The sequence below is a fragment of the Xiphias gladius genome, chromosome 6 (genome assembly GCF_016859285.1).
Source record: "Xiphias gladius isolate SHS-SW01 ecotype Sanya breed wild chromosome 6, ASM1685928v1, whole genome shotgun sequence".
NCBI lineage: Eukaryota > Metazoa > Chordata > Actinopteri > Istiophoriformes > Xiphiidae > Xiphias > Xiphias gladius.
In genome coordinates this window covers 28,612,337-28,624,379 of record NC_053405.1, presented here as the reverse complement: position 1 = coordinate 28,624,379, position 12,043 = coordinate 28,612,337, and the positions used below count along the sequence as shown (strand labels likewise).

Genomic DNA, 12,043 nt, shown 5'->3' with positions numbered 1-12,043 from the left:
TAGAGTGAACTAGTATGTATGCGTACCTAACGTGTAGGTGAGTGAAGCGACTCTGGTGACTGTGACAGGAGGGGAAAGACTGGGGACATTTGGTGGCTTGATAAAAACATGACAGGAGACAGGGAGAGTGGCCAAAATGAACAGGACTAGGGGAGGAGTAATGACACCTACAGGCCAGAATGCTTGAGGATGCTGAGGATTAATAATGAGAACCACTTGACCAACTGCCAGGTCTTCCTCATCCTTCTTCCACTTCTTTTGCAATTGCAGATCAGGTAAGTAATTCCTGACAAAATTGACCCAGAAATGATTTGCAAGAATTTGGCTCTGGCTCCATCAGCGGGTTCCAAGTGCGTAACTTTCAGCATACATGGCCTGCGGAAGTGATGTGTTGCGATGGCCCATCAATAGGATATTGGGCATGATTGGATCTGGAAGTACTAGCAGAGCTACTTTCACAACCTTTGCCTCTCTTTCCCACCCTCCTCCAAAGTGCGGCGAGTTGGGCTAGTTGAAAAAGAAAGCAATCTGCTGCGCTGCTAGCTTCCTTTGGAGAGATTCACCGATCATCTCAAATGCTTCATGCAACTCTATGTCACCTCCACTGAAATTTGTACCTCAGAAGCTCAAACAGTTTCCAACGTCATGAGATGAAACATCGAAGGGACATGAGAAGTGTGTCAGTATCCATGCCTTCCAAAAGATCATAATGAACACACTGTGTGGTGAGACACATGTATACGATCCCCTGGTGCTTCTAATGGCAGCATCCAATCTGGATGGTATGGGGCCCGAAGCAGTCTACTCCATTTGAGTAGAATGGTGGCTTATAAAATCAGAGATGGGCAGCTGGAAAGTCTGCCATCTTGGGATCTTTGGGAATGGCTTGCCACTTGTGCCACTGAAAGCAATTGAATTGATGCCTACATATAGTCTCTCATCCCCTGAAGATCCAGTAGGTGTGTCTCAGCTCAGCAAAAATTCCTTCCAGGCCGGAATGGCAGAGGTTATTGTCAAATTCCTTTGTGATTGCATGGGGGGTGTGCAACACAATGGGATGAATTATCTCAGGTTCCAGACCTATAGCCTTGCAGAGCCTCCCTCTCACTCTGATAAGCCCCATAGCATTCTCAGAGATAGGTGAAAGGCAGGACAGATGACTGGAGGCTATTATAGATTTGTCTAAGGTCAGGGCATTAATCTCATCGGGAAAGGAATCAGTATAAGCCTTCCTGAGAAGGTGCATCTCGGCATCCTTATATTTCAAGGCTCGATCTTCCCCTACGAGGCTGCCACTTCAGAAGAGTTAGCACATGATGGGTCGTTGCACTGAGGAATCTTTACTTGGTTCAGGTCAAGTTGCTTGACCTCCCTTGTTTGCCATCTTTCCAGTAGGTCCTGCTGCTAAATAGGGTCATTCAAACCACGCTCAGTCTTCCAAATATCTTGTACCGAAACCTTGGGAGTAAGTACCCAACAGATCATATTGGGATGCAAGCACTTTGTATAGAATGTGTCTCAAGGTGGGCAAGGAAGATTCCAGGGTTCGAGTCTAGTACCCTGTCGCATAAACAGTCCCAGCAGAGGCTCAAGGTGGGTTCATGTAGGTCAGGGCTTTCCTGAGAAAGCCACAGCTCACTGCTATCAGATCTAGCGTCACTTGGCAGGTGGTCGAATAAAGCAATGTTGCTGCTTGCCCACTGTCTAATCTCAAAGGCGCCTGCAGGGAGTAGTTCCATCATCTTGTTTATCGGGTCCCAGGCTTCAGTCACTGTGCCAAGATTCTGAAATAAATTGTCCACGTAGAAGAACAAAGGAAGAAAGGACTGAGAGAAGGCCCTGGGAGCAACTGACAACTCAGTGACTGTCCCATGTAGTTGAATGAAAAGTTAAATAGAATCCTTTCCTTACAGTTGTGTGACACTGCATAATGAGGCAAATCCCAGGACTCCTTTGATTTCTCAATATTCTCGGTGCAGTAGACTTTTGCAAAACTCTGGTCCATGAGGAGTCTCCTTTCACGACTTTGGGGGTTGCAGATCCTGGTGGTTAGGTTGGCGAAGGAAGGGAGTAGCATTAGGACTTCTTCCTGTCACTTTAAATTTGGTAGTGGCTAATGCTAGGCGTTCTAGGGCCTGTTGGTCTTGTTTACATCTGATCACAAGCTTCTCGTTGAGATAAGGCAATATATTGATCCGCCACAACTTCTCAACATGGTGACTGAGCTCAGATTCTTGGATGACTACCTTAGTAAAGAGAAATTGCTGTTCGGGCCTTGGGCTCTCCATGAGACTTGTGGGGTCCTGCAATGCCCAACTAAGTCTTGTCTGGACTGCAATGGGGACTCCTTGTGGACTACTACTCACTGTCACAGTTCAAAGGTTTCATAACCCAAGTACAGACACAAAACATGGACAAATATGGACAGACAAACTGACAAAGGAGTGAGGGTATTTGGGAACAGGTGAAACTAACTGAGTGCAGGATTCTTCAGATAATTACCAGGGCCTTTATTTACCTCAACTGCAAAAGGCAACAGGCCTTTATTTGAAGCAGGCTTGTATGAGAGGCATGTCTTTATTTCTATTTCCTTCTGTTTGATAAGTACAATTGGTCATGTTTTAGTACGAAGCCGAGTTCTGATCCATTTCTGTTTGCCCTGTTAAAGTTACTGCATTATGCTGTTAATGCAAACATACACCAACAGTGACTGAAATAGGACAATAATGATTTAGATGAGTAGGCTAATCCTGAAAAACAAAGTGTTGAAAATAGCATGTTTATATTGTTGAATTTATTTAATTAAAGCGGTGGAAATGTATATTATGTTTAACTGGCATGCATAATATGTTACAGGCACCAGGTGTATATCTTAGTATAGTATGTTTTTTCCCATATTTGAGGGTTGGCTTTTATCTGTAGCATCAACCACGCCCCCGGCCATTATTGGAGACCTGGCTTTTAATTGACTACTGGTTTTTATTTGAGGAAATACGGTAATGTCATCACCATAATCTACGTAGGGATCAGTTAAATATTCTTATATGGGTTAAATGGAAATCTATATTTGTATATATATATTTCAACAACCGGGTAGACATTCACACACGGCAACACATTGTTGAACATCCACCAAGGAAAAAAGGAAGAAAGAAACGAACTGACAAAATGTGCCACAGTGAGTAGGTGGGGTTTCCTAGCAACAGTGACAGCCTCATTTTCATTGGTGGGACTCTTGCACACTGATGGAGATGCAACAGTTACAAGATGGAAGTTATAAGATGAACATGTTCATCTTGAAATTTGTATTTTGTAAATTAGTTTTCTTTCTTTGGTGTATACCATAAGTTTACACCAGAAAGACATCCTGGAAAATGGCATATAACTATTCAGCAAAAAAAGGAGTTGGTAGCCTGCTTATATCTCAAGAATGACTGGTCTCCCTCCGCCTTTGTGTCTATTCATACTTGTATGTGTTTGGTGACTGAGCATCAAAGAGCTGAAGACTGAGCTAGAAATATAAAGGGTTGAGGAAATGTAGAGAGGACGAACCTCAATCGAAGGAAGATATGGTCTTGACAAAGCTTTGTTCCATACAGCGCACCTCCTGAGGGCCGAATACAGAAAGACACACAGAGAATGTGTGTTTGTGTGTGTCAGTAAGATGACTGGAGGAGCTATCCAACAGCCCCAGAAATACGACAAGCATACTAATGATTTCACAACAAAAGTCAGCGTATTAGAAGAAAAACAGAGGAATTGCTGAAAGTGAATGTTTTCACTATCATCCAGACCGCATGCTGCTCCCCAAAGGGCCATTTGTGTGTGTCTGTCTTTTTAACTTTGTGTCTGTGTTATTCCATCCTTGTGTGTGTGTCTACATGTTTTTGTGTGTGTTAGAATGTGCAATGTGACAGATTGTTGTATTTATGTTGTTGAAGCTGCACAAATACAGAAAGACAAGGTGCATGTAAACTCCAGCCAGTTGTTGCATCATCATGCAGCTAGTTAAGGACGTTGGTTTGGTCTGAGTCTTAAGATTAAATTAGGGTCAAAGTCATGTGGGTACAGCATTTTTATACTGTTTTGCTTCCTTCATTAGACATTTTTGTGGATTATGTTGCAGATTATAACAAGATCATGAATGCTTTAATATAATTTGGAGACATTACAAAATCATTATTCCTAAGCAAGCCACTGGGATACAACCATGTTATCCTAAAAAAAGTTTGTTGGGTAGCATGTTGCTGCTTGTTATCTTGATTCTGACCTCATTGTGATGGATCTCAGTATGCAAATTAGGAAGGTGGGGCTGGCAGAATTCTTAACAAATGTGATGTGTCTCAGGTTAAAAAGAAGCCATGTATGACATACTCGAAGTACCACAGGGGTCATGTAGCCCACAAAGGCATCTATAAGCTACTTTTTGGAGCCTTGCCAACTAGGTAAATGTTACTTTTTCTATAAAAAGGTCATCAGCCAGTGGAGAAACTTGTCAGCAGGAATGCCAGCACGGTAACCCTGTAAGTCCCGTGACCCTCGTCATGCATGTTGTACTGGTCCCTGGAATGTTTTCTGAAGCAATGCATAGAATGACATCTATTCAAAAGGGAAAGATTTACGTCCATATGACATCATCTCAGTATATTGCTTGTAAATGAGGGAAGGGAATGGAAGAGAGAAACATTAATTTGAGATTTACTAATGACAAGGTAATATCTGCGCTCCACCCAGGCCTGTCCCACCTAGAGAAAAAGAATGCTTATGTCAGGATGCTATGCACTGGCTTTAGTTCAGCCTTCAACACAATCATTTAGGTCAGCTAGGCCACAATACCTCCCTCTGCTACTGTGTCCTGGTCTTCCCCACTGGTAGGCCACAGTCAGTCCAAATCAGCAGCTGCAACTCCGGCAACACCACACTGATCACTGGAACTCCCCAGGACTGTGTACTCAGCCCACTCCTGTTCACTCTGCTGACATAGGTCTGCACTGCATCATCAAGCTCCAACTGTATCATTAAGTTTAACACAACAGTGGAGGGCTTCAGTAATGAAAGAGCTTAATGAGAAGAGGTGGACGTGCTATTAACATGATGTAAGACAAACAGCCTTTCCCTAAATATATCGAAACAGAGCAAGGTTAGCATCGTCTTCAGAAAGAAGACCATCAATGCCACTGGTGTGGAGAGGGTCAGCAGCACAAAGTTCCAGGGTGTGCAGATCATAGAAGACCTCTCCTTGACCTCACATGTGACAGCAGTCTTCAAGAAAGCACAGCAGTGTCTCTACGTCCTGCGTCAACTGAAGAAGGTGAGCCTTCCTACATTTGGCCTCACTATGTTCTACAGAGGCATCATTGAAAGCATCTTGATGATCTACATCTCTGTCTGGTATGGGAACTGCAAGGCCTCTGACTGTAAGACCTTTCAATGGACAGTGAAAACAGCAGAAAAGATTATCAGTACTTCTCTCCCCTTCATACGAGACACCTATGAAGCACAGTGCACCTGCAAAGCCCTCAGCATTGTGAAGAACCCCATCCACAGCCTCTTCATAGCTGTTATTGAAAAAAACCCCACACACACACACACACACACACACACACACACACACACACACACACACACACACACACACACACACACACACACACGAAAGTCCTCCCTGCTAATTTTCACTTTACAGTTTTAAGTTTTAGTTTACAGTTATTTTGTTTTTTGCAATTATTACTGTTTTGGACATGTATTAAATGTCTGTTCTATTTGCACTTTGGTCAATGAGGAACAACATATCATTTCCATGTATGTTTGACAGAAACGTTTAATTTAACTTTAATTAAGAAATTATCACGGTAAATGCAAGGTCCTACCGAGAACAGTATAGGGCTGCACAATCCAATATGCCAGATTGGTATGGGTACTGATACTGACCTTATTAAGTGGATTGGGTATCAACCATAACATGGCATACCCACATTAAATACAATTTCTTTGTCATTGTCATTATAAAATTTCTTTCATCTATCACTTACATTCATTCAATCATGTTGGGCTGCTGACTCAGATTTTATTAGTAGAGCAATCACTGATCTCATATTATCTTATATAAAAATTGGACTAATGATGCTATATCCATGTCTCTATACTAATAAATATTATATAAAAAAATTAATCTGGTGAGAAAATGTTGGATTGTGCATGTCTACTGTTGTAATATAAAGGATGAGTTTTGTTTGTGTGTTTATGTGCCTAACCTAAAACAGAGGGTTTGTTACCTGCTCGAGAGGAATTCATCATCAGTGTGTGTGCTTACCACAATTCTATTTCACAATCCTGGAGAAACAAACGCCAGTTCACAGTGCTTTTAGAATTCATGCTTTGTTCTTTCAAACAAAACCCCCGTAGAAATCTCCCCTTTAGTCTTAGAGGTAAAATTAAAGCATCTCACACATATTTCATTATGGAGAGGGTTAGTGTGCAGATACATCGACTTCTGAGAAGCATTATCGTCACCTGCATAAATATAACAGGTTGTGTTGTTTCAGGAACAGCAAGAAAGTGATTTCTGTAGGCATCAGACAAAGACTATAGTGATTTGTAGTGGCCAATTGGCACCACATTTGGCAGAGAGCCTCAGTGTGGCATGATAAAGTAGTGGACCAAGTTTCGTGGTAATAGGAGTGATTGTTGCCACGATATGCAACACTTCCTGTTTTGATTGTAATCTATAGGACTTTGTTCCTTTGACTTGCGCATTTTTTAGATGATCAAAATTCAAGTGTCCATAGATTAATTGTGAAAACTTTCATGTAGTTCAGACTCACGGCCAAGGACGACTTCGAAAGTGTAGGTTTTGCATAGTTCACAATTAAAAAAAAAAAAAAAAAAAAAAATTATGGACATGGCCGATATCACGATATTTAGCTAAATTCAGGGAACAGGTGGATATAAAGTTTTTGAATGTGCGATGTACAATGTGGAAGTTACTGCCAAAAACGTGCTTACCTTGATTATACTGCCACCTGCTGGTGGAGGTGTCATTTTTGTTGTCTGACATGAGTGCAGAATTCTATACCGTTCGTGAAAATTTAACATACATAACTTTTACGATCTATGCTGCAGTACCACTTTTACCAATGGAAGAATAATAAAAAATATATATATATATATCAAAAAAATATAAACCTTAGCGATTACAATAGGGCCCCCGGCACCGCTGGTACTGGGAGCCACACTGCTTTGCATGTGTGGTCGGGGGCTGGGGACCAATTACATGGGTCTGCAAAGGAAGTGTAAGTTTTTTTTTGGAAAACGGTGATTCAGAATGACTTATGAAATCCTTTGCTAATGATAAACAGTACCAATAGGTTTTCATGATTGTCGAACTTCTGCAGTGATACCATCTAGCATTTAACATCTGTTTTCTGTAAAGTAGCCTTAACCCAGGTTGCATTTATCTGTGTTGCTTTCCACTACTCCTGGTGAAGTGTGTACCACGCGACTTCAATATTTCAGATGCCACTTGTTTCTGTTAGAGAAAATACCCTCAGAACCCAATTTTGTTAAATGTTGCTTTCACTAGTTTGTTGAACAAACAGGGGATGCAGCAGAATAAGCAGAATTTTATTTTATTTTTTTATTAGGCTTTAGGTAGGTCTAACGGCCAAAACATACACATTTTTAGATACAATCATATATCCTCCTATGTGAATCCTTAGACTGTTTTTTCATTAACATGGATTAAGCTGGCAGAATTAAAATGAGGTAAAATACAATTTCAAAATATCAATTAATCGATGTTGTTCTCTTTTCGTAAGTAATATTATAAATATTTCCTACAGTACCTGAAGGACACAATTCAAGACAGCACACGCAAGGCGCATCGAGATTTGAATGAATGGACCAATCAGCGGCCTCGCCGGACGGAAGCCGCTGGCTTTCAGTCACTCTTGTCCAATCAGCGCGCGGTGCCGTTGTTTCCTTGCTGTTTGAACTGCGCTCTAACAGCAAGCTGACACCTAGTCGGGAGTATTATGAAGTTGTTTGCTATCAACATATTAAAGCAGCCACATTTGGAGAATTTGGACAGTTTTCACGTATAAAGTACAGCATGCATTGATACCAGACTTAAGATTGTACGGAGACATGTTAAATAGTTTTTGAAGAGTGTTTTGGACCGAAGAGGAATTACAAGGCATTCTCAATTGTGTAGTTGACCCACTAGCTCGGTAGCTAGGTAAGTTAGCATAAGAGTTCATTGAATTTCATTTTCTGTTATTTTTTTCTGTTTTTATTCCTTTAAGCACTAGCCACCAAAACAGTCGGTAAGTTTGGTTTACTCTGAGTTCCCTTTTTTAACCATACTGTACTAAGCAGTCAACGTTAGTTAACTTCTTGTGATGTTAGTCAAAATGAATCTGGTGCCATGGTAGAAGCAGCTAACGTTAACGGGCATAGCAATTAAGATAATTCTCCTGTTGGCCTAATAATTTCGTGTTTTACATTATAAAAATCATAGAGGAACATAAGAGAAAAGTAACGTTAACTCTTACTTTATACCCATAAATCGTCAAACCAAATTAGTTTGTTTAGTTTGGAAAGAAATTGTCTGTTCATTGCTTTTTTGAGGCGTTTACCACGATGATTTTTGTCCTCTGTTTTAGCCATAACCATCAATATTACGGTCGTGTTTTGTCAACACTGAAATTAATTGTACTTAAGGCAACTAATCTGAACTGAAAACTACTTTTCATTAAGCCTAACTATCACAGTTCACAAATATGTTGCTCTCTCTCCAGGTGAATTGTCAGACTCAGGCAGTATTTGTGGTTGAAGTCATGTCAATTGTTGTCTCTTGCCTTTGACAGTTGTCACTCTTCTCCTTTTCTACCTCCTTGCTATACTTTCTCCCTCCTCTCTACCGAACTGTCTTTTCCCCGTGTCTCTCTCTGTCCATTCCCTGTAACTTTTGATAGTTTGGACAGATTGGTGCCTCCTTAGGATCCTGCCATGGCTGACAGCAGTATAGTGACTTTAGGGACAACTCGGAGTCTGTTGGCGGATTCTTTGGTCTATGATTCAAGGATTGCTGAGACCACAAAGGACCATGTATTTCTGGACATGGCATATGAAGATGGGGAAGGTCAGTCTGCAGGGTCACGGTTTTTTGTTCTCTCCTTCCTCCTCCTTTCTCTAAATCTCTCTAATCTCTGAATTCCAAAAACAAACTGCTGCTGTTGTTAAAAAACAACAAAAAAAGACAAAAAAAACCCCTGCAGATATACAGGTACCTTCAATTTCAGTGCAGATAATAACTACTAATGTGCAAATATCTGGAGATCTCTGTGTGTGTGCAAGCCAAAAAGCCATTATTTTAGCAGAGAGACAAACAGCAGTTTCACAGATTCCAAAATGCTGTGGGGAAACTGTGCACTAAAACCCGAAAAAAGTTTATTGGCAATGTAAACTGATAATTGACTTCTATAGTACATTCCTGCTTAGACCTACACTCAGTTGCCAATTTATCAGGTACATCAAGCTAAAACTCAAAAAAGTAAAATCTGCCTTCAGGAAAGTTATAATGTTCAGTTTTTCTTGAACTAGTTTTCAACTTCTTAGTCCTTTTTGGTTTAGTTTGTTTTAGTTTGGTTAGTTTGTAGAGGCTTTAGTGTGTGGTGCTTTTGAATTGTTACATGCATTACAAGCACAGGTGTGTGTGTGTGGAGCCCAACGTGAGAAGCATGCAACAATTGGAGAGGGGCCAAATGGGGCCAGTGGTTTTTTTCTAGTGGTTCACTGCTCCATCCAAAGGGGACAATAAACAATACTGTGAAAACTGTACACCTGGTGAGTGCTACTAAATGTAACAAATACACTAAAGAAATTTGAATTCGACAAATTACAAAATTATATTTTTGCAAAATAGTTTATAAAGTACGCCCATTTGAGTTAGCTGGGCTTAACTGTGCCTCTGAAAAAATTTTCTCAGTATTCTTCTGCGTACTTTACTTGAAACTAAATGTCAAATTATTTAGTTGATCTTAATCTATAAATTCCAACAAAATAGCTTACATTTAGCAGTAATAGCTACATTATTGGACAATTAAAATTACTCAGTAATTTCCAAAAACAGTCATTACATTAAAAAGTTGAATAATAATTAGGGATGACTGTTATTTAGTGATGACTGCTATGAAACAGTATGATAAACTGCTCTTAAAGCTGGGTTTGTACTTGATGCTAGTTAACAGGTTGGATTTTTAGTTGAGTGTTACATTTCACCTGTTGATATTACAACCACTTTGCTACTATATAAAGTGACAATGGGCTACCCATGTACCTGTATAACTGGAGTTGCATCCAGGTAACTTCTGGGGGTAATTTTGCTTTATCATAATACTGATGTGGAGATGACTAACAATTTACCTATTCATACATTGTTTATCACAGACAGATTCAAAACTTTTTAAATGGCAAAAATGACACAATCTACTCGCTATCTTTGATCTATCTATCAAACTGATAGAGGGGGTCATTGGTTCTGTTACAATCCATTTTTGGCAGAGTACACGGACACTGCCTTGTGAGACACATTCACCATACAAGCAACAGTTTAATTTTGTAATTTGGCTTACTAACAGCATTAACGTCATTGAAGAAAGTGCACAGGGAAATTAATTTGTGTATCCTTGCTAAATATTTGATTCTATGCACTTGTTGGGTACATGCAAAAGAAACTGGTAAACTAATCAAGCTGGCAAGCTAATTGCTAACACGCTAACCAGGACAGCTGGGACCTGCTAGCACTAGTCACAGCAGCTTCCTTTTTTTCTCTACATTATGCTGTTTTCTCCTCCCTAGAGTTTCCATCTCTGGATTGTACATGTCTCCTTTAAGTAAGGAGTGTTTTTTTTTTTTCTTTTTTTTTTTTGTTTTTTTTCTCAAGCTAATGAACAGGCTAACTGCTTGCTAATCATCAATTAGCAAGCTAGTTAATGCTGTCGCCAATGGGACAGTAAGTTTAACATAGTTTAATCAAAAGATGTATTTGAACCATCGATTTCTGTCTTTGTCTTCTAACCACTCCATTGTGTTGTAGTTTATACTCCAACAGAGGAGGTTAAATACAGTGCATTTAAAATATTCACACCCCTTCACCTTTATGACAATTTTGTAATGTTGCAGCCTTTTAGAATTTTAGAAATTTTTGCAAATGTATTAAAAAGGAAAAACTATAAAATCACATTGACTTACAGTAAGTATTCAGAACCTTTTGCTATGGGACTTGAAATTTAGCTGTACTCCTGAGTGGAGATGGGAGAAACGTCCGAAAGGACAACCATCACTGCAGCACTCCACCGATCTGGGCTTTATGGCAGAGGGCCAGACGGAAGCCTCTCCCCAGTGAAAGACACATGAGCCTGCTTGGAGTTTGAAAAAAAGCACAGAAAGGACTCTCAGACTATGAGCAACAAGATTCTCTGGTCTGATTAAACCAAGATTTAACTGTGTGGCCTCAATTCTAAGCATTATGTTTGGAAGAAACCAGGCAACGCTCCTCACCTGCCCAATACCATCCCTATGGTGAAGAATGGTGGTGGCAGTATCATGATGTGGGGGTGTTTTTCAGTGGTAGGGACAAGGAGACTGGCCAGGGATGAGGGAAGCTGAATGGAGCAAAGTACAGAGATCCTTGATGAGAACCTGGTCCAGAGTACTCGGAAGTTTCGAAGGTTCGTCTTCCAACAGGACAATGACCACAAGGGCACAGCTAAGACAGTGCAGAAGTGGCAGAAGAACTGTGAACGTCCTTGAGTGGCCCAGCCAGAGCCCTGACTTGAACCTAATCGAACATCTCTGGAGAGACGTGAAAATGGCAGTCCACCGATGGTCCCCATCCCGCCTGACAGAGCTTGAGAGGATCTGCAGAGAAGAATGGCAGAAAATCTAGATGTGCAATGCTTGTCACGTCATACCCAAGAAGACTCAAGGCTGTAATTGCTGTCTATGGTGCTCCAACTAAGTACTGAATAAAGGGTCTGAA

General features: G+C 40.5%; 1 protein-coding gene across 6 annotated transcripts in view; it reads left to right on the top strand.

The window, feature by feature from the left end:
* Positions 1-7,955: 7,955 nt before the first annotated feature.
* Positions 7,956-12,043, top strand: part of ect2 (epithelial cell transforming 2) — a 62,751-nt gene continuing 58,663 nt past the window's right edge. For all 6 annotated transcript variants that reach the window (XM_040129259.1, XM_040129260.1, XM_040129257.1 and 3 more), the window contains exons 1-2: positions 7,956-8,236; positions 8,976-9,142. In XM_040129259.1, the coding sequence (XP_039985193.1) occupies positions 9,010-9,142 (133 nt within the window). In that variant the 5' untranslated portion in view covers positions 7,956-8,236; positions 8,976-9,009. The remainder of the gene's footprint in view (positions 8,237-8,975; positions 9,143-12,043) is intronic.